At 37.4% G+C, this 23,439-nt stretch overlaps 1 protein-coding gene across 1 annotated transcript; it reads left to right on the top strand.

Annotated features, from left to right (window-relative positions):
* Positions 1 to 640: 640 nt before the first annotated feature.
* Positions 641 to 19,680, top strand: pld2 (phospholipase D2). The gene is made up of 23 exons (XM_084731025.1): positions 641 to 795; positions 905 to 1,032; positions 3,446 to 3,588; positions 3,722 to 3,815; positions 5,620 to 5,685; positions 5,770 to 5,828; positions 5,931 to 6,176; positions 6,292 to 6,435; positions 6,530 to 6,613; positions 7,111 to 7,189; positions 7,313 to 7,423; positions 8,309 to 8,518; positions 8,849 to 9,005; positions 9,097 to 9,215; positions 9,733 to 9,846; positions 13,027 to 13,131; positions 13,532 to 13,620; positions 13,852 to 13,965; positions 15,376 to 15,422; positions 15,711 to 15,845; positions 17,133 to 17,286; positions 17,576 to 17,693; positions 18,594 to 19,680. Exons 1-23 carry the CDS (start codon positions 663 to 665, stop codon positions 18,816 to 18,818), a joined length of 2,874 nt encoding a protein of 957 aa, XP_084587151.1. The 5' UTR covers positions 641 to 662; the 3' UTR covers positions 18,819 to 19,680.
* The last annotated feature ends 3,759 nt before the right edge of the window (positions 19,681 to 23,439 follow it).

Genomic DNA, 23,439 nt, shown 5'->3' on the forward strand with positions numbered 1-23,439 from the left:
TCAGTCAAAGTAACTCTAGTCCACACCTCCAAACTCATTTTCTTAACAAGACTACAGGTATGCTAACATCTGACTCCAATGAGCTTTTTTGAGGTCATTATCTCAAGGGTTCACATACTTTTTCCACTAGCACTATGAAGTTTTTATGGTTGTTCTCAATAAAGACATGAAAGATCAGAATTTTTTTGTGTTATTATTTTAGGCACTTTATATTTGTCAATACACTTGACTTAGATGATGAGCAGAACATATTTTATGACAAATTAATGCAGAAAACCATGAAATTCCAAAAGGTTCACATACTTTTTCTTGCCACTGTATGTCGTCTGTGGAGTTACAATGAGGGAAGTTATGCTGCTGCCTGCAAAATATGTCACATTTGCCTTTATCATAATACTGAATCAGTTCATTTTTATTTTGAGGTGATGAAGTACTGTGAACTGTGAAGTTTGTGACTTTAAAATCTCAATCTGCTGTGGTGTGCATGAAGAGATTGGTCTCAGTTTGTTTGATCAGTAGTTTTTTTTATGCATGCCACTGTGTGTAGTGCACATTATGTATGCTTAGTGTGGCTTAGTGGCACAAACTGTGGACTGTAAATGTAAAACTCCCCTGTCTTTTGTCTTTGCACCAGGGCAACTAGCACTTGCAACAACAGCTCAATGGCCAGTCCAGAGGATGTGATTGAGCCAGTGGCTCAAAGCTCAACTGCCCAAAACCTGGGAAGAAGGCGCTTTACACACGACATTCGCCATCTGAGTCCGGATGAGATAGATAGCCTCATGTCAAGTAGTGGTAAGAAAAAAGGTCCCTTTTATAAATCCATTAAACCTTAGTCCTGTTGAAACTCTTATGGCTACAATGCAAGAATTTCTTTAAATTTTGTTTATCTTCTGAACCACAGACGGTCGACCTTTCCTTGTGGTGCATCATCTTCCTGAAATGAAAGAGGAGGGGGTACCTTATTTAATCCCAGGTGTTCCTATTACATGCAGAGTGGACAACACAGAGAAATACACAACTCGATCAAAGGTACATCTATGTTTTTATCCTTACATGCGAAAAATCATTTACTTTTTCTCTTTTGATGGTTGTTAAAAGGACTGTAGTATTTATAGAAAATTACATGACACATTTAACTTTAGTCACTCTTAATAATCATGTGAAAATGATTTCTACAACTTCACATCTTATAGACCATCTTATGATCAACACATGATCACTTTTAAAATCTGATTTCACTGTTATTTTTATGCCTGACTGAAAAAACCCTGAATTAAACACAGCTGTACTTTACCATGACGACACTGGGCCTCCTCATGTGAGAACATTTTCATATTGTTATCTTAACTTTCTTTTATTGTTAAAAATAATGTTGAAAGTTCAGAGTTTGAACTCCTGCTTTCAGAGATCCATAAAAGAAGTACATCATTTAAATAGTGTCAGCAGTGGAATCAAGGGTCCTGTTAAAGCCAGGTATTTGGAAATAATAAGGTGTCCTGTTGCAATGGCATGTCACCTGAGAGTCGTACTGTCAGAAAAAAGAAGAGAAGGTTCAGTATGAAAATGGCTTTTAAGAAAAAAATCTTGCCTCAGCAGCTGGAGGAGGAGGTCATGGGGGAACTCTCCATTACAGTGGTGGACGACGAGTTTGTGCCAGAATATGTGTGATGTTGCGCTGTGAGGCATTGCAACAGTTCCCATGGGCAGCAACTTCCATGTAAAGATACAGGCCTGATGGTAATAGTCAGTTTAAATTAATTAATTACCTACTGCAGTGTCAACGTAATTGTGAAATTTATATAGGATTTCCAAACTCAAAAGGACTTCAAAGTAATGAAATATACAGTCCATTTTGGAAAAACTTTGGTTTGGAAAACAGCAGACAATTTGCATGTGAGTCTTACCACAGATCTGCATTCGTATATTGCGTTTGTACCCAAAAGAAAACTCAAAATATGAAAAATTTGGTGCACGCAGCAAGTTCCTAAATCACTCATACAGACCACTTAAGAACAGATCTGTTTGTACAAGTGGTTCTTGCATGAGGCCAAAAATATCATGGGAAATCTGTGAAAGAAGTAGAACATGCAGATCAAACTTTACTCAGACTTGCTGTGATGCTATTGAAGTGCTGTCTGGGTGTTTGAACTTTGAGTGGTTTGTTTTGCTCCAGCAGGCTCAGCTGTTATATTAGCCTTCTGTAGTTCAGATACAGAGGTAGGCTGGAAATTACACGTTGAGCTGCTTTGCACTGTGTATAATTCTAAGTGTAAACAGGTGAGTATAGTGTTGAATGTCTGAGGAAGTGGCTGTTGTTGGGATGCCTGACTTTACTGCTGAGGCCTCTGAAGTTAGGGGCCTCATTTCACAAAATATTTGAGTTATCAGGAGCCCACTTAAAACCATAACACATCCACATTAACACAGTCTTTTTTCCTACATTTTTGAAATTCAACATGGGTATTTACATTAAAAAGCACAAGATCATGCAAAATGATATGTTAGTCATAATGAAGCCACATATTTTTACAAAGTAACTCTCTAAGGAATTTATAGTAATTGTCAACAGCTGAGATAAACGTGTGTCTCTGTTGGTTTACATGTGTGTCCTCTGTCTTTGTTACAAATGCTCTTTATTTTTCTCCCACAGTCCAAAGACATGCATGTCAGGGGAATTTGAAACTGATTGTGGTTTAAACAGTTCCACATGTTAACCATAGTGTCCAAATGTATTTTGTGCAATTTTGAATGCTTGTTCCTTATATTGAATGTCTTTAAGGGGTTCACTGGCTAGGGGTCACTGAGAGCTGCTTCCTGGCTCTAATTTCGTGCTGCTTGCCAAAATATTTTATTTCATTTTATCCTCCACAACCATCTGGTGTTCTCTTGAAAATTATCTCACCTCCCTCTTGGGGTCCTGATCCCCAGGTTAAGAACCTCTGGTCTAAACTACTAATGTGAAGAAAATGAACATTGTGTTACTCACATTGTTCCATTTACATGCTCATTAGATCTGGAAGAAGTACTTTTTGCAGTTCAGTCCTGTTTGCCCAATAAGCTTGTATATGATTTTATCTAGATTTATACTATAGACAACTATCAACATGTTTGGTGTGTTAACTTTCACTTCTACCTTCCAAATAAGTGGCTTAGAGATAAACCTGTCTAGCTGCCTGATGTCTTGCCCTATTGGACGTTGAGGTAAAGCTGTGGCTTAGCACCAAAATGTGTGAGGAAAATATGACCAAAACTAATAAGAGGGAAAGCACACATATATGAAACTAACACCCAGATTGTTAAAACAAGGTTTAGATGAAAAGGGTGAAATAAGACTTTGTGGCATAAAGTCAAACCCTGAGTAAATAAGTACTGTATAATAGAGTCTCTCATTTTTAACATGGTGTCATATACATCATCTCTATAATGTATATTATCCCTGCAGGTCCATGTAGGCACTCTGTACACAGTGCAGCTGACACATGGCCCCTTCCACTGGACAGTGAAGAGGAAGTACAAGCACTTCCAGGAGCTGCATCGAGACCTTTACAAGCACAAGGTGATGCTTCACTTGCTGCCTCTGGGAAGGTCAGTTTACCAATCTGTTTTTGCAAATCAACCTGTCACCCTGAGAGACGTGCAATCAAAATCCGAGCCAAGGGTTGCTTTGAGTTTTTATTGTCAGAATTCAGTATTTTGAATATTCAAATTTTTCTCAAAGGTTTGCAAAGGAGAGGCAGCAGCTGAGAGCCATGTCAGAGGAAATGCCCAGCCTGCACGGGACTGAGCGGACCAGGAGGACATCCAGCAAAATGGTATCAAACAAACCAATAAGATACATATTTATTATATAACATATACAGTACATACTTTTATTTTTTAATTTTTTTAAATAAATTTTATTTTAAATGTCCAGTGTGTAAGATTTAGGAGTTTGTTTTTTTTTTAACAGAAATGGAATATAATGTTCGTAAGTATGTTTTCATGTATTGTATAATCACATGAAAATAAGAATTGTTGGGTTTTCATTACCTGAGAACAATCAGTTTATATCTACAGAGTGCGTGGGTCCTCTTCAACAGAGGCTGCCATGTTGTACCACCATGTTTCTACAGTAGCCCAGAGTGGACAAACCAAACTCTGCTTCTAGATATAGCATTTTGCATTTTACATGAGTTTCGCAGACACCATAGGTTTTCCTACACATTTGGAAGGGAGGGTGGGGCAAAGTGTTTGCAATCTGTAAGCTCACTGCTAGATACCACTAAATCCTACACACTGGTCCTTTAAGGCTGATCTATATATTTATATATTCTACATATGGATCACCTAAAGCACTCAGATATTTCATTAATATTACAAGGAAATATTGCATATATTTTAAAATACATCTTTATTGTCTTCATGCCTGACAATTATTGCTATGATAATAATTTAAAAGGAACTTTCATATTGTGTTGATTTTGGAAGCCCCTGTGGTCAAAGTCGGTAAGTGTTTCTAATGCCATAACCACAAAAATAAAATAATCAAAATAAAAATCTCGTCCTGCTTTCTTTTAACTGGCTAACCTGCTACTCACTGTAACTCTGCCTGGGAAGATGTAAACACGGACTTGTTTCAACTGATTTCAAGGAGCCATTTAGAATAACTAGACAGAAATAGCCAATCTTCTCATGGTGGTCTCGTTTGCTTATGTGGGTCATAGAGACATGGTATGAAAGGAGAAATATGTGATCTGTTTACTGCACTAAATCATAAAATGACCACGATATGTCCTCAGAGATTAAAGAAACATGCAAAGTTGAAATACTGGCTTCTCTGACAACAACGCTACAGCCAGCATGCTCGCCTCTGAAATTTTCGCTCTGGTGAGGAGTTTTTGTTTGCCTGTTTCACATTTATTACAGTTCAAATTAATGCTGAACGTTCGCCGAATGTAATTAAGTATGTATAAGTATGTAAGTGTAATGTGAATCTCAACAGTTAAATTGAGCAATATGTTAATGGAGTCTGGCAGGCAGGCACTGAACTCCAACTCTGGAGTGTGTGTTTTCAGAGCAGTGGGCTTTTGTTTCAGGATAACAGGCTTAGCTTTACATTGACGGACAGCTGACAGCTAGAAACAGCTGATCAACTTACAGTCGCTTGTCAGTGTGAGAGTATAATGTTGCACTTGTCTTGTGTTCAGTGTTGCTGCAGCCTACAGGCAACCTGCCTGAACTTCAAGTTTGGGGAGGAGGGAGCCGTGGAGAAACAACTCACTTCAACCATTGATTGTATATTAAATGGGGTTTCAACCTATTTAATATACAGTTTGTGGCTCCAACTCGCTATTTGGATGCTAGGGTCTGACATATATCTCCATTAAATTGAGATAGTTTCGTAAACAGTTAAAAATTCCTTGTATTATGTTTAAATTACATTATAAATATACTGGAATGAATCCGCTCTACAATACAAATCTATGGCCCTCTAACAATCTCATAAAATTCATATCAGTCCCACTGACTTGAACATGACTTTGTCACTCATAGACTACTGCGTGTCAGAAATGGTATAACATTTATATATATTATATCCATATATATAACTTTTATTTATCTGTGTTTCCATTGCAGAAATACCTTGAAGAGTACCTGAATGGTCTGCTGGAGAATGTATTCTGCAGGAATGATCACAGCATGGTAATAGCTTGAAAACAAAGACACACACATTAAAAGAGGATGTCTTACAGGATGATGACATTTTCTCATCTGCTTCTCTTTCAGCTGGAATTCCTCTCTGTTGGTGCTCTCTCCTTCATCACTGATCTCGGACCCAAAGGCCTGTAAGCAAACTTCCTCAAAGCCTTTTGAGAGATGAGGAAAAGGGGAATGAATGACTAAGTGCGTGACAGAGAGTTATTGTGTAACGTGTCAACTTCTTTCAGGGAGGGGCCCATCTTCAAGAGGTCGGGAGGCCACCGGATCCAAGGACTGAACTGCATCGGTCATCACCAGTTCTGTTTCCGCTGGTCACGGCGCTGGCTGGTGGTCAAAGACTCCTTCCTGATGTACATGGATCGAGACAATGGCAGCATCAACTTTGTGCTGCTGTTCGACCCAGAGTTCAAAGTCAAAGTGGGTCGTGCGTACACAGACACCAAATATGGAGTCTGTATCGAGAACTTCGCTCGGTAGGTCGGCTGTGTGTTTGCCGATGCGCAACACAGCTCCAGTGTTTCGCATGTATTAATGCCTGGTGTTACGCTGTGTTTGTGACACATGCATGGCCTGTTTTGCTTTTTGCAGGAGTCTGATCATCAAATGCAGCAGCTACAGACAGGCTCATTGGTGGAGTCATGAAATCAACCGGCTGGCAGATACCTCGGACTTTCTCAAAGTGCAACGCTTTGAAGGGTTCGCTCCGCCACGGGAGAACACGCTCACTAAATGGTCAGATTCGCACACAGCCAGAGATTTACAGCTTTCTGTCTTCAGTTTCATTCTCATGTGCTAAACTTTTATGGTTCATTATTGTTGTTTGCAGGTATGTGAATGGAAGTGGCTACTTTGCAGACCTGGCTGATGCTCTCGAACAAGCCAAGGAGGAAATTTTCATCACAGACTGGTGGTAAGTGAAATTTGATAATAAAGAAGTTTCTCTGCTGGAATGAATATGCTGTGTAGATAATTTACTTTGCAGAGTATGAGTATCAACAGAGGAAAATCAGTCAATATCTGTACTCATGATAAAGGAAAATCCTCATCCAGTGGCTAATACTGCATGTGTTATAAACAGCTGATCAACTTACAGTGTGATACTCGTAGTCACTTGTTATTTACAGATTACAATTTTGTGCTCGTCTTGCACTCCTGCAGTATTCCTGCAGTCTGCTTGAGGTTTGAGTCTGGGGAGGAGGGGGCGCGGGCAAACAACTCACATCAACCACAGATTGTATATTAATTAGTCCTGCTCACAGTCCAAGTACCGATATGGACACGTAATTGAGTTGGTTGAACAGATACAGATAATGGTGCACTCGCTCGTCCCAATTAGCTATGTAATGTGTATTTCTAATATGAATAATGTTAATATACATTCTGAGCATTTTGTGACTTTTCTGTCAGGCTCAGCCCTGAGGTCTTCCTAAAGAGACCAGCAACTGATAACTACTGGCGCCTGGATGAGATCCTCAGACGCAAAGCAGTAAGGATTCTCTCTCTCGTTTTTCTCTTATTTAATTTAAATGAATTAAAATTAACATCTCATATTGTCTGTGCTGATATTTTTTTCAAATGGAGCCGCCCCTCTTTGAACCTTTCCCTGCAGGAACAAGGAGTCAAAGTGTGCGTTCTGCTTTACAAAGAGGTGGAGCTGGCACTCGGCATCAATAGTGACCACAGCAAGAGGACTCTTATGAATATGCACCCAAACATCAAGGTCTGTCACATCTCCACATAATTTGATATACAGGCTATGACTACACAATTAAGAGGCATGTGTTAACATCAAGTATTGGCAGAGTTGTTATCTGAACAAGCAGTTCTTTTATCTTTATTCCCTTGCAATATGATTTTGAAAAAAAAAAAGAGTACAAATGCATTTTTGTACAAAGATAAAACACTGCTTTTGACTGCCTCCATTTTTTCTTAAATGTGATTATTAGCAAGAAAAGGTAGAACAAAAAGATCAGGTATAAATAAATGGGAGAAAGTTGGAACAGAGAGTTATGATTATTCTGTGATATCCTAAATTAATATTAACTGGCTTTTTATTTTATTATTGCTATGATGTATTTAATTTGAACTGTTGTAGAGCTACAATTACATATAATACTTAAGATGTATGTACATGGATATATGTGCAGAGATGGGCACAAATACATCAAACAGTATTTTTTCGCAGATTTCATCAAACTGACATTATCACATTTGAACTGGATATAATTTTTTGAAGAGAATTTTAGTTTAAAAGTTTAAAAGCTTATATTATCAATAATATGTGAAGAAATTGACTGTATGTCAAATGTGTCTATGTCATCAAACTGGCTTCTGTTGGTCTCAGAGGCAGCATTCAGTTTTAGAGTAAAATGACACGTTAAATAATGTATTTGTAATGCACAAATAGAGGGTCTTATAGTATTTTGTTACAAATTACATTAAAATTGTTCTGCCCAGCAAAATACAAATGACAAAATACTCAAAAGTAACTAAACACACAATACAAAATAAATAAGTAAATACATTTTATTGAAATACTGCCCATCTCTGTTCAGGTGTGTATATGTGTTATGTCTGTTGTAAATTTTGTGGTTGTGTACATCAGGTAATGCGACACCCTGACCACGTGTCGTCTGTGGTCTTCCTGTGGGCTCACCATGAAAAGATGGTGTCCATCGACCAAACAGTGGCCTTTGTGGGGGGGATTGACCTCGCGTTTGGGAGGTGGGACGACAGCCAGTACCGGCTAACTGATCTGGGTTTGACAGAGTCAGCCAACAGTGTAACTGAGGAGGAGTCGAAAGAAGATACAGTAGTAAGAACATCTTCAAATTCTTTTTAGCTTGTTGATTGCCACTGATGAAGCATGAAGATGTTTTCACTACACTGTAAAATTAAAAAGTTGAGAAAACAAACTAACAACAAACTACTGATGTTTTGTTGAGATAATTTACTTTTCCTCTTTAGATAAACTTGAATCTTTGAGGTTTAGAAACCCCCAAAAAATTGTATTTCAAAAATTTTGAGATAAATTCATAAAAGTGAAAGTGAATAATGGTTAATAATTTGAAATTATTTTGTTGTATGTTTGTTGAATATGTCACACTTCCTGCAGACACTAATAGATGTCTCTGTCAATAACCAGGACAATGGTGTGGCTGATGGTCCAAAACCATCTGAATCAGATGATCAAGCAGAGCAGCAGCCTGATGATCTGACTGGCAACACTAAACTGTGGCTGGGTAAAGACTACAGCAACTTTATCAGGAAAGACTGGGTGCAACTGGATAGACCCTTTGAAGGTAAATGATCTAAATCTCCTTCAGTACTATGCACAGACACATGCAGATACACTGCGGGGAGCTGAAAGGATTGCTTTTTATATTTTCGCAGATAACATCGACCGTACTCAAGTTCCTCGCATGCCATGGCGAGATCTGTCTGCAGCTATTCATGGCAGTGCTGCCAGGGATGTGGCCCGGCACTTCATCCAGCGCTGGAACTTCACCAAGGTCATAGTCAAGTGAAAGTTCTGTCTTTTTTTAAGCTACCTTAGGTTTATCGTCATAGTTTGGACCTGAATATCTACATGTTAGCATGATGTTGTAAGCTCCTCATCATTTTAGGGACTGGGGTATGAGTGCTCTGCAGGAATCAGTCCACAGATAGAAAAACTTCAGATGGCTTTAACACATCTTATACTGTAACTATCCAAAGCAGTTATATATTAAACAAAGTGAAAACTAAGATAATATTTATTCATAAAGTCATCATATAGAGCTAATAAGGTCTGTCTGAGACTTGTGCTGCCATGGCCTTAATGTAATGCCCACAGTCTCTACTATGTTATGCTATGCTAACATATTGAGTTTAGTATGATTTGGGAAGAAAGTAATAAAATGAACTTGATTTAACTTTTAAGCCAGGCTTAAACACGACTAACAGGAATGTGACAATCTGTTTTTCATTCTGTCTGTCCTGGAATGACAACAAATATCCTTATCTTTATTCTGTTTATGTCTTCTCTAGATCTTCAAAAACAAGTACAAGGATGATTTCTACCCTTACCTTCTCCCCAAATCTCACTGCAATGCCGACTCGCTCTCGTTCACTGTACCTGGGTCCATGAAAGCCAAAGTGCAGGTATTTATGAACACACATTCAGAAAAGATCAGGGGCTGTTTCTGTCAAAGCGAAGTAACGCGCAGCGCAGCTTTCATTGCTATTTTCTGACCGATGCATTTGTCATTTTCATGCTCAAGGCCCACTATGTGTAAGTAGCAAAAATGTTTCACCCATCTGTGCGCTCATGAGCTTTTTGATCTTAAATTGAAGTGTGGTCAGACACATTGTCGGTGCATTGCTATTCTGAGGCAGTAAAAAGCAATTGTGCCACTGACCAACAAAAACTTGGTCTAAAGTTAATGGTGCAATATTTTCCTGCTATTTAAAGGATGCATTATTCAAACAGTAAAATGTGCTTACATGTGCAGGTTCATAATGTGCACACTCTGTGCTTCTAGGGCACTACAATCAATCTACAAATCAAAAAAATTACCATTCTAATTAATAGTGAATGGGTTGCACGTTGGTGAAATGGGGTGAAGCGTCTGCTCATTAAGAGCAGCAGTAAAACTGGCGTATAAATCCTGACCTCCATCTGACCTCCTCATCCTGACCTCTCTTGTCTGTTTAGTTTTAAACCATAATTTTTAGTTTTGCTGCTTAAATATTAACATTATCTGCTCTTGTAACATTACAGTGCACATGTGCCATGGACTTTGCAACACCTGTGTAAAAAGTTGTTTTATGTTATTAGAACAACAGATGTTAATGTTAGTTAGTTAGTTAATGATGGACAATGTGCATGCCATTTAATGTTATTTAAATATAGGTCTTTTAGGACTGTTATATTGGCTGCATGCACTGAAGACAATAAAAACGTGTTAATGTCTCAAGGGCATGAAACCTGTGATCCACATCATTTAGCTGAAATGGAATCAGTGACACAATTCTACATGCTTGGAAACATTTATTTGAGCGAGATAAGAGTTCAAAGGTCTCTGTTTGTTGTAAGTTACAGTGCTCATCTTGTCACAGCACATTCTCATTTCACCTCGAACAGTACATGGAAGTCACAACACTGCCAGGTGCAGTTATTTGAGAAATGTTGTGCCTTCAGGGAGACAGTATGTACAGTCTCTTACACTAAGACTGTTCCCACGTGATGTTAGTGTTCCAGATAAATCAGACTTTCTGTCTATTCACCGTGGGTGGCAGCTCTGCCGGAGAACAGTGACCAGTTGTGAAACTGAACAAGCTCGACGAACATTGATGAGAACGCGAGAGATAAGCTTCGCACTAGAGCCAGCCAGAAACCTGTTTTGCATAGAAAATCAACCCTTTACCCACATAATGAAAGCACATAAACATACTGTAGTATTAGTGGATCTTTCAAGATGCCCCTCAGTAAATTAACACATTTTGAATTTAGAAAAAAAAACATGCTGCTGGTCATTTTCATAAAGAAATATAGAATACAAATGAGAGAAATGAGTGAAAATTAAATTACTGTAAACAAAAGAGGATCATTGCCAAGAGGATTGAAGGCCCCTACTGGCTTGTGCTTTGCGTTGAACATTGTGTGACACAGAGTCAGATGTAACAGGAAATCAGATGGATTTCTCTCCAGTACAACAAAGAGACACTGTTCTGGCTTTTGAAGAATTCAGAGTTTTGTGCCATGGCAGATGGTGGAACAAGAGTGAAGCCTGTGGAGAAAAAAAAAATCACTTCCAACATGTTTATCCTGTTTAGTAAAGCCAGAGAAAACAAACGCACTGCCAAAGACAGGAAGGGAGGACAAGTGGGAGCATCTTATTTGCAACAGGCATCATGGGAAATGTGGTACAACTTCATTCAACATTGTGCAGTGCAATTTTGAAGTGTTCAGGCAATGAGTGTTGGGTAACAATAGATTTTGCTGAGGTTATTTTCTTATTCTATTATGGGCGGTGGCTTGTAACCCTAACCTTTGTCTCTATTATACCATAGCTTCCCTATCAGGTTTTGTTTTAGACCTTATTTAGGTTTCAGAGACAGTCGGTCATCACATTCTGTGTTAGAGCTTAGGGAGTGTCCCTGTAGGAAAGAATTCCTTTTTAAATAACATATACTGTATTTATATGAAGTTGTAATACTTATGTTCATAGACATACATAAGTAGATGCTGTACTGGCCTTTGGATTGTATGTCAACGTTTTCAGTGTCAATGTTCCCCATATCTCTATGTTGAAATGTATTTGGTTAGAGTAAATTAATTATCATATGTCAGGCAAAGAAGAGTTAATGATCTAAGAAGAATGAGTTTTTGAGTGTTAAAGGCTTAAAAAAAATAACACCAGAGGTAGCACAAGAATGTCATCAACGTTTTAACCAACATGAAGCCAGAATAAACAGCAGGGTTTTCCCTACCTTCATAAAACTCGGGCGTGGTGCCTGAGCATTTTACATAGCATCGACAAGCTAAATGAACACAAAAAACTCTCTGTTGAGACACATTTTACTTTCGCCGTTTACTGTGCCCGTGCTGCGCTCTCGTCCAAACACACGCACACACACACGCACACATACACACACACACAGACTCACGACGACAGTAACAGTGAACCAGGTGAAGTGAAAATACGGCGCTCGAGGCGTGTGTTCTACTGAACAACTGCATAATTGCAGCCAGGAAATTTGGAAGAATAAGTCCAAATAGACTTGGTTTACATTAAAGCCGAATTAGAGAGAGAGCCCATCGATGAGCCAGTATGATTTTGTTTAAAAACAGTTGTAACAAAAAATGATAATCACACTAACCTATAACTTTTTTTTAATTTCATTTTGGTTGTGCGGTTTTATTTTATTTATGATTTATTTATTTAGGATATTTTAATGTTTACTCTCATGTCTGAACATTCTTAAGAATCAAAAACCCTTTGCTCTTTGAAAACGTGTACTTACATTAATATGATATTATATTATCAGTTCATCAGTGGGATTAAACAATTTAAGAAATGATAATATCATTAGTATCAGAAATATCATTTATTGCAATTATTTCTGGGACAACAAAGCCAGTTATTCTGACAGGTGTAACTAGATGATTCAGATCATTCAAACATGAATATTTAGAATATTTAACAGTGCTTTACTTTAAGAAATACTGAAATGTTAAAAGAAACTTCCCAACTGTAATTGTGGCAGAAATTTACAGTAAATGCATTTTAATGTGGAATAAATATAATTTGAAATATGACAGAAATATAATTTTTTCAGGTGTTGCGCTCTGCTGATCGTTGGTCTACTGGAACCTGTGAGAACTCGATCCTCAACGCCTACATCCACACCATCGAGAACAGTGAGCATTACATCTACATCGAGGTAATACAGGAGATACAGACAGATATGTACCTCAGATTTTAGTTACAATGTATATCTATGCTTTTTAATGATTTATTTTAGATCTCAACATTTAAACAAGTAAATCCTGTTGAAATCATTTTAGCCTGCTGTGTGCCTGCTGTGTGTTTGCAGTGATACAGTCAATGGGCAGACATGGCATTGACATGACGTTTGAGTGATTCTTGATTTCTTACACACCATTTGACGTATAAATTTCACATTTTATTAAGCAATTCTGTGTCCATCATGTGTCTAATCATGAGGTTTCATGAGTCTAAACACAATCACAGCTCCCAGTCTCTTCCTTGCCAGCTACCTGCCTGCCTGTTTTAGCCCTCACCTCATGCCGAGCCACCATCTGCCTTCTTTCTGCCCTCAGAACCAATTCTTCATCAGCTGCGCCGATGGGAAGACTGTCCACAATGGGATCGGCGACGCGATTGTTAAGCGAATCTTGCGCGCACACAGGTCTGGTTACAGCGTACAACCCAGATTTATGTCGCAATTCTATCATTAATATAAAGGCATCCTTTCACCATTTCAGCATTTGACTGAAAGATCATTTTCCTTACATCTTTGAAGTGAAGCAAATCATAAAATGAAATATAAATATGAGTGAATGAAATGTATAGAAATGTAAGAAATGTATGAAAAGTATAGTGCACACAATGTGCACACTAACATTGTGTCTTATTGCAGAGAGCAGAAGAAGTACAGGGTGTTTGTGGTGGTTCCTCTGCTTCCTGGATTTGAAGGAGACATCAGTGCAGGAGGTGGAAATGCCATCCAAGCTATTCTGCACTTTACTTACAGGTGAGAACCTTTTCCTCCCGTTATCATTCTGCACTCAGCCCACACAACAGAACAAGCACTACAACTTACAACAAGCCACAGGGAAACACACCCTCCGATCTTTCATCTGGCTCAGACATGTTTCCAATCATGAGGAGCTGTAGTGCTTCTAGATTTTCTTCAGCTCTGCAACTGGCTCCTGTTTGTGGTGAAATGATGTGTGTCACAAGTTTCAGGTCCTTAAGACTTTTTCATTTATACATTTGTATTCTGTTTGTTCAATACATGTAGACATTATAGTCTTAACAGGCAAATATATTTATATATGAAATGAAAAAGGTGAGAGCCTGTTCAAATTAAATTGAGAGAATATTCCACTCCTTTGACTTTTGTGTATTATGGAAATAATAAATTGTTTACAGATTTTTTTGTTTTCATCATTTGCTTTTTCAGATCATTAAATTATGTAATTTAATTTGGCAGTGTAATATTGTTTTAATAGCATAAGGCAAAAGTACCAAAAGTACAACTGAAAGAACCTTGCTGCTTTTGTTTTCTTATAACTGGGGTTGCACCAACAAGGATTAATTTTCAAACATCATGGTTTAACTTTAAATTATGTCGAACAAAACTTTTTAACAGCTTAAATTTCAAAGGAAAATAAAATAAAAAATAAACTCTAAATCTAGATTAAGTTTAACTCTGTTGCACCAAAACATTAAACTCCTATTTAAAATGCTACCCAGTATTCAGTTGCAAACAATATAACGTCTTTTATTTACTTTTTAGCAAAGTAGCAAACAATGTAACATTTTGTTTATGTTATAGCTAACTAGCAAAGAATATGCTGGGTTTTTTTTGTTTGTTTGTTTATATATATATATATATTTTTTTTTTTTTTTTTACTTTGAAGATAGCTAGCGAACAAGTTACCATTTTGTCAACTTTTTAGCCGTTAGCCAACATTTTTTGTTTGTCTACTTTTTTATAGCTAGCTAGGAAACAATGCAACATTTTGTTAAGGAATACTGAACAGCTGAAATCTAATGGTTCCCCTCTGTTTTATAGTTACTTAGTTTCCTTTATTTATTTATTCTAATTTCTAATTTGATTCAACTCTATTTAATTTTGGTTTACATCAATAAACGTAGTTTTTTTTAATGAAACTGAGATTAGTTTTGAATTGTGCCATCGAGCTCTACTTAATTTTAAATGTTGATTTTCTTATTTTAACCTAGTTTAGTTGTAATCTTAGATAAATTAATCTCTGTTAGTGCAGCCCAGTCTGAGTGGTTTATCATATTATTTGCATTCATCCGTCAGATTTCCAAGTTGTTGTTGTGAATGTTCTGTCTACTGAAGACATTATTTTTTATCAGTTTAATTCATTTATAAACGTCTTATAAGTTCAATTGATTTCTAATGTCCTAGGACCATGTGCCGAGGAGAGCACTCCATCCTGTCAAGACTTAAAGAAGGTAAGTTTTCAGCATCTGCTTTAATTTCAAATAAAAATCCACCTGACATCACAAAATACCACCTGTTTCCTCTCTAATGTGTGTGTCTTTCTTTCTCCTCTTCTTGCTCCTTTAAACTGAAGCTACTATTACTAGGTATCTTCCCACCAGTCTCTGCTTTTCATTCTTTACTAGTTCATCTTCTTTTCACATCAATTTTAAGAGTCCATATGTCTTTGTGAGTTCTTAATAAATGTTTGCTGTACAATCTCTTGTGAGTAATGCGTTGCCTGTTTGCCCCCTGAACAGTTGAGGACAAGTGGACAGAGTACATCACACTCTGCGGCCTGAGAACACATTCCCAGCTCTCCCAGTCGCTTGTCACAGAGCTTATCTATGTTCACAGCAAGACCCTCATTTCTGATGATCGCTGCTATATCATTGGTGAGTCACTGAGTCATCACTGAGCTCCATGACCAAACTTAGACATGAGTGCTGAAATAGTAAGCTATGAAATTACAGGGTATTTTAATTGACATATTTCAGCTGTAGTTTAATAGCACCTTTCAAAACTGACAGAAATAGCCATGGTCAAATCAAAAGAATGAAAATGAACAAATATATAGACATTGATTTATAAAAAAAAATGCGTAATTAAGAGGATGAAATTTTAATATTTACAAATGTAAGATTCTTAAGCAAAGTGTACTAAAGCACAGTGGCCTGAGGACAGCAAGATCAAGCAATGAAGGACAGAGTGCTTTATGAATATTGAATGTTGCACAAATAATGAAGAGCTTACTTTGAGATTTTGTCATTAATTTCGTGTTTATGCAGCCTAAAAGTTAGGATCCTTAAGATTTTCATGAAATCAACTAATTAAAACTAATTATGGTCGCAATTTATTTAGTAAGTCATTCAATGTGTTTTAAAAATATGTAATTGCCTCACTATATAGTTGTTTTCATTCTTAGTGGCGTAGAGTCCACCATTCCTGTGCACAAGGGATTCACAGGGAGTTATGAATGCATGTAGTCCAGCATCACTGTTTTTATTGTTTTTTATTATTATTTGTGTGTTTGTTTGTTTGTTTAATCTTATTGATATCAACTTCACTGTGCTGTATCAGAGCTGAATTAAGTTAATTAAGTAACACTTCCTGTTGCTGCTCTTTCACATTAAAAGCATTCAACCAGCAAAACAATGAATGCCTTTTTTGATTTGGAGACATTCCCAGGAAGCACAGTGGAGTTGTTGTGACCAAATTAGCAATTACAGCAATTGTTTACCAAAGATGCAGCCAGGAATGAAGTCTTTGGGATTTTTATTTTAAAGCACATTTTTTTTATGTTAATCTACGTTGGTTGAAAGAGTGAAACTTAAATCAAAAGACTTAAATTTGCATTTTACTTGCCAAGGTTTAATTTCTTCTACAAGCACTTTGATTTGTCACTGTTGTGCACTGAATCCACAACTGACCACGAGAAGATTTCATGTCATGTAGACTATAAACCTGAAACATTTCATTTCAAATCATGAGTACTACTTTAGTACTGAATGAACTGAATGTACTGAACTAAAGACAATCCAAAAAGCAGCATTCATTCTGATGAACACTTCAGATATTATTGGTTCCTTTATTCTGATGGTGGCTTCATATGCCGAATACTGGTTTGACAAGAGTCTGTCTCAGAGGACAGACTGCAAATACGTGTACTTTCTGTGTTCCAGGTTCAGCCAACATCAATGACCGCAGCATGCTGGGCAGCAGAGACAGTGAGATGGCAGTGTTTGTGGAAGATGAAGAGCTAGTCCCATCCGTCATGGGAGGGGAGGAGTACCAGGCAGGACGCCTCACACTCGCTCTGCGCAAAGAATGTTTCAGGTCAGGACAAAATATGCAGCTCCTCAAAGGGTATTCTTTTAAAATATCACCATGAACTGTTACAGTATCTCTAGATGTGATACAGTTTTAGGCAGAGATTATCACCTACTTATTTGTCATGACAAACATAAAAAAAATAGTTGTTGTTCTCGTTATGAAGAACCTAGATGAATGCTTGCTTAAGAATTTGTAGAACAATGTTGTGCCAGTCTGCATTAACAGAACCTTTGTGTTACTTGAATGCACTGTGCTTACTGAACTCTTGGCCCTTACTTATTTTCCCTTCCAGCGTTCTCGTTGGAGCCTCTTCAGACCCTAGTATCAATGTTGACGATCCAATCAGTGATTCGTTCTTCTTCTTGGCTTGGAATGCAGCTGCTATACTGAATGCCACCATTTATGACAAGGTATGAATTAAACCAAATATGTTGTATCATTAAATTCTGACATTTAGTCCTCATTATGCTGTGTTCCAAATTACTCAGAACTTGAACATTTTTGACCTGCTGCTGCAAAAAGTACAATGGAACGCTACTCAAACTCTGAGTTACAACTTGTAAACTGGGGGCAAATCCATCAACCCCAACATTAGGAAGAAGTAGTTGTCTGACTTCACACAACAATGGCAGTGCTAATGTAAGTGCTGATTGTAAATGGTTAACCATCAACTAAAATGCAATGTACATTATATTTGAATGCATTTAATATAAATAATACATAATTCCATACAGTAAAACCTGTTCCGCGTATAATTTGATCTTGAAATTTAGTATGTTACCAGTGTTATTAGCCAGTTATGGCATGTCAATGTCAGCGTGTTAATGCTACTGTTATTTTTCTGATCAGTTTTGTTTTGATAAGTTATTTGATGCTATAGAAAGTGTGTTTCATGTCATGAGTGAGAGCTGAGCAGAGCAAAACACTGGCTAACTTGCTTGCTAACAGTTGATGTAGATTAATTAGCAAGTGTTTTGTTGACTTTAGTTAATTTAAGATGCGACCATATATATTGTGTATGTTGCATTTACAGGTCCCCCAGCAACATCTTTTAACCATCTCTCAAAATTTCTTTTTAACATAGACGAGCCTAGTATATAAACTTAGGAAAGGTCAATTCTGTGTTCACTTGCCAAAGAAACTTGGCAATGACAATTATTTACATTTGCCTTTGTGCACCTGGGACACCTGGAAGTTGGGAGTTGGAAATCTCACCTGGGAAATTCTGCCCTCTGACTTTGACTGTTACAGTGTGTAGTTTCAGTTTTCTGACCTCTGCTGTGTTCTCATTGGCTTTGTCTGTGCTGCAGGTCTTCAAGTGCCTGCCCTACGACTCTGTCCACAACATGCGGGAGCTGAAGGAGTACACCGGCCAGGACCGCCTCTGCGACACAGACCCCGAGCAGGCTATAGAGGAGCTGAAGGCCGTCCGAGGGCTGCTGGTCCACTTCCCCCTGAAGTTCCTGTGTGAGGAGAACCTGCTGCCTCCACTGAACACTAAAGAAGGCATGGCTCCTGTCGGGCTGTGGACATAACCACAGCTCAGACCACTATGTAATAGCTAAAGGGGCTGCTGCACCACATGCTCACCTAATGTTCAGCGCAGTGCATTAAAGTAGTCAGAGCACTAGCTCTTCAACAGTGAAGAAGGGACATTACTTAAACACAATTTATTTGTTAATCATTGATGTTTTTATACTGTCTTTTTGACTGACAATGAGCTAGTTGGAACATAACCACTGAAATGTAGATTTTTTATGATGATTATCTGATAGAACTGTACTGGCCAGTTTGTTCACGATGGCAGTGTCTGCAAAACAAGATGAATGTATGAGTCAGGAGAGGATCGCGAGGCTGTATTGGAAATCAAGCATCTCACATGATCTGGGAACATAGTGTACAGTTATTGGTGCAAGGTTTTTGGGTGGGTGGGTGGCTCTGTGTCTCTCTCTCTCACGCTCGCTCTCACTCTCTCCCTCTGAGGCTTCACCTCTCACTGCAGTGCCAGCAAATCTGTCAGAACATTTGTGGTTGTTATGGTGACGGATATAAAGAGATGACTGGATCCGTAGCTGAAATAAAGACTGGATGGGGCAGAGAAGGGAGAGTACTGATAAGAGAGATATAACTTACTAAATCAGGATGGTGTGCCGGAAAATAGAAGGTAATATGTTGAAAGAGGACTGACGATTTCTGCGCAAACATGGAGTCATTTTTTAAATAGTTTTGGATAAATGATCAGGTGGGAAAACTGTGGGAGGGAAATAAAAGGAGGACAAGATAATTAAAGGGTGTTAGGTTGATTTACCGTTAATTGTTGCTTCTTTTTTTTTAAATCACCATGACAACCAAGTGAATTATTATTTCACCATGTCGAGAACAGAACATTCCACTATCCACTTGGCTTTGTGAAAGCTGCGTGAAGCAGATTGTTTGACCATTGCATTTTTCAGATATCGCAGAATTCTGTGTCCAGCTGCCATATATGTCTTGCATATCTACCCCATATTCATTTACTTGCACCAGCCATCTATTTACGTGCATTACATTTAGCCATAACACTGTAGTTAAGTAGTGACATAAGGTGGCTTCCATTGATTGTGCAATTCCCATGGTTTGAGCCAGATCAAGTCATATTTTTAATGTTAGGATGCAAAGAATTTTAGGTTTTGTTCAACATATAATCAAATCACTTATTTACTTGAAACCTGCTACTACCCTTTATTGAGCCATAATAAACTGAGTGACTACTGTTTAGCAATCTTTAAAAGGTTTTGCATAGGACAAATGTAGCGTCAGTGGTAACTACTGATTTGGAAATATCATATAATAACTCAACAGAACATACAGTAGTTGCATTCCCTATGTATTAAAACAGGACTTTGGTTACTTTCATGCAAGTATGTGTCCTCAGCTTTTGGACAAGGGTGATTGAAAGGAGTTTGACCAAGATGAAGATAAGGAGAGCGATCTTAGTACTGAGTGGGACCTTGATCAATTTTCTACAGTCCTGTATTTAGAAATGCTATGTTCTAGACTCATCTATGTTGACAAGAAAACCAAATTTTGGGGATGGTTAAAAGACGTTGCTGGGGAACCTGTAAATGCAACATATACAATATATATGGCCACATCTTAAGCTGGCTAATCTACATCAATCTTAAGCTAGCTGGTAAAAACTGATAGCAGATGTTAACAAACCACTAGCTAACCAGAAAACTTAGCCTGCTAGCTCTTTAACTAGCACTTTGACAACATTAGCTAACTTAACATGTGATTAGTTTATATATGTCACTTTTACAGGTCCCACAGCAATATCTTTTAACCGTCTTCAAAATTTGATTTTCTTTTCAACATAGACAAATGTAGCACAGAGCATAAGTAGGAGAGAAAATGACAACGTTCAGGTTGTATCACCAGTCTATACCAGTATAGTCTTTCGGTGGTGAACTCATTGGCTTTTGCAGTATGTGAAAAAGAAAACCTGTTCTACGTGAATGACTGGGATTGATGGATTGATGTGCACAACATTACCATTATCCAGTTTACAATCCAAAATAACTTGTGGAAACTTGCTCAACTTGTGACAGAGCTGGTGAAATTGCAGACAGCTTTATAAGCTTTTCAAGACATTCCCACAAGTCAACAACACCACCGAGGAGGTTTCGCTGCAAACTTGTCTGTGAATGCAACAGATGACAGGTGTCCCACGTAAATGTGGCCTTGCTCTACATGAAGCACCTTTAACAGAAGAGTTAGTAAAACCATCTGTGTTTAAAATTGGTGCATTGCTGCCTTCAGAACTGCTCACATTTTCCTTTGGAAGATATTAAAAAAGCCACTGTGAGCCCTTGCACACTAGAAGCTGGGTGTTTCTAGCCTACAGCACAAAATGGTTGCCTTTGTTTAAAGAATCCACAGAAACGTCTGTGATATACTGAGAAGTGACCTTATACTGTTTCTATCATGAATTTTGTTTTTCTTAATATAAGATATAACCGGCATTGCCAGTACATTTTTACGTATAAATTATTAACAGAAACTTGGATTTTTAACTCCTCACTATTATCCCTTACAGTCACCATGTGAATACCTTTGTGTATGCAAATCTGTAAATCTAGGTCACTACCTTAAACTTGCTGATGTATAAGTTACTAACACTCAGGGGTAGAGATTCTTAATCAGTCGCTTAAGAACAGTTATGAACAACTTGTATCTTTTAAGGTATATTACTTTACTTGTTTTCTCAATAAACTAGGTTTTTAATGGAGTTCCAATTGAATATCTACTTTTACTTGTTTATCAGCCCAAATTGTTATTCAAACATCCCATGTGGTGGTGTTATATAAGACTATATAGTATATTTGTACTTTTGATACATATAGGTAAATATATTGACATGTTAAAATAGAATTTAATACCTGTGTCTAGTTTTATTATTACATAGAGAATCATTGTTATTCATGATGTCCCTAAAATCTAGACAATAGACCACTGTCTTGATGTTTTGTTTTGTTTTTTAATCAAAAATTGCCTTCCACAACCAGAAACTACTGATATTATCTAGAGACACTTTGTGAGAGAAAAGCAAGGAGGGGAAAAATCTTGATATGTGATCTTGTACTAAAGAGTGAGATTTATATTCTCTGTAAACCACTAGTGTCACTATTCCTGTAAATTCCTGTAACGTCCTTTGCTATCTCTATATGCTTGGATCAAGGAATGTATTCTCACAGAGCAAATTTGAGACTGAACCTCTTTTCACAGGAGCAATACACTATTAAACACAACAATGAAATAAACTCTATTTTCTATGCAAATGCTGGAATGTTCAATAAATCACCAATGAAATATGCAGGTAATTGCCATTTGGTAGCATCAGGGTTTTTTTTTTTTTTTTGGTTTTTTTTTTGGTTTTTTTTATGACTTACCATATTGTTCTCTTGAGCTCTTGGTGAACTGCTTTGGAAGTGAATCATGCATTATTGACAAGCATTATGATCTGTTGGAGATAAGGTAGGCCTGCCTTAATGGAAAAATAACAATAGCATTCATAAAGCTGTTGGCAGACACATCAGAGTGAAACCAAGAACAGGAAAAACTTCAGAGTGAGATGAGGTCACTTTAGTTACTTATGACAAAACGCATGAGGAATAGTATGTTAGTGTATTACAGGGGTGTAATGGTAAAGCTCATGGTATAACACATACATAATAAAACAAAGAAAATGATTATTTTTAAAAATGAAATAATCTGATGTGCATAGCATTTTGTGCATAAACTATAAAAAATAATATTGGAATTTAGTGAAATCAACTAACCTTTTCTCAGTAAGTAAACATACAAGTTTTATTTATTCAAGTTAAACTTATCAGTATTTTTTTTCAGAACATGTAAGAACTTATAAACACGAGTTAAAACGTGAAGTCTTGAAATCATGAGTTAAATGAGTGTACTGAACAGAGTTCAATCAACTCATTAAATTAAGGTTTTTAAGAAACATGATCAACATATTAGCAGACTTCCCAGTATGCATTGTTTGAGTTTAAAGAGAAATCAAATGGTTGGAATGTATTGTCAGTGTGACTGAAGAATTGTGGCATTCGTTTTCCTTTTAACTTAATGTACTTCTGCTTTCACTCTTAAATAAATTCAAATAAAAGAAGCCATCTGTGACATAAGCATGTGACACAAGCATGTGCAAAAAACTGGCATGACTTGTCTTCAGCAATAAATCTTGAATTATGTACATTTGCAAATCAAAAACAATGCAGCAGTCAGAAACAGTCTATTTATGAAGTAAAAAAAATGATCATGTATGTGTGTGTGTGTGTCAATATGGAAAGATTTACGAGGACCTATTGGCAGAATATGAAAGACCTAGCATATAATATTCATAAATATGTTTTCATTAGTGTTTTGGTGTGTATTGAGACATCTCTAGCGTGTTAAAGTTTAACTTAACTTATTATATAGGGTGTGTTGACTGTAGGTCAGTGCAGGACAGGTATGTCAGAGGATGACATCAGCTGTGCTGCTCACGGCAGACAGAGGCAGCTGCGTAGGTTGAGGTCCACGGTAATTTTTCAGGTAATTTGTCCCTGATGAAGCACCGTAGCCATCCAAGAGGCGAAAACACTTGAGGAGTGTTGTGTG

This window comes from Lutjanus erythropterus, chromosome 11 (genome assembly GCF_056507025.1).
Source record: "Lutjanus erythropterus isolate fLutEry1 chromosome 11, fLutEry1.hap2, whole genome shotgun sequence".
Classification (NCBI taxonomy): Eukaryota; Metazoa; Chordata; class Actinopteri; order Lutjaniformes; family Lutjanidae; genus Lutjanus; species Lutjanus erythropterus.

What these genes read in the sequence shown, in the direction of transcription:
- pld2 (XM_084731025.1), top strand. Translation starts at nt 663, where the DNA reads ATGGCCAGTCCAGAGGATGTGATTGAGCCAGTGGCTCAAAGCTCAACT. An exon ending in GAGAACACGCTCACTAAATG is followed by an intron (nt 6,436 to 6,529) that starts GTCAGATTCGCA and finishes TGTTGTTTGCAG; the next exon opens with GTATGTGAATGGAAGTGGCT. An exon ending in AGATCCTCAGACGCAAAGCA is followed by an intron (nt 7,190 to 7,312) that starts GTAAGGATTCTC and finishes CTTTCCCTGCAG; the next exon opens with GAACAAGGAGTCAAAGTGTG.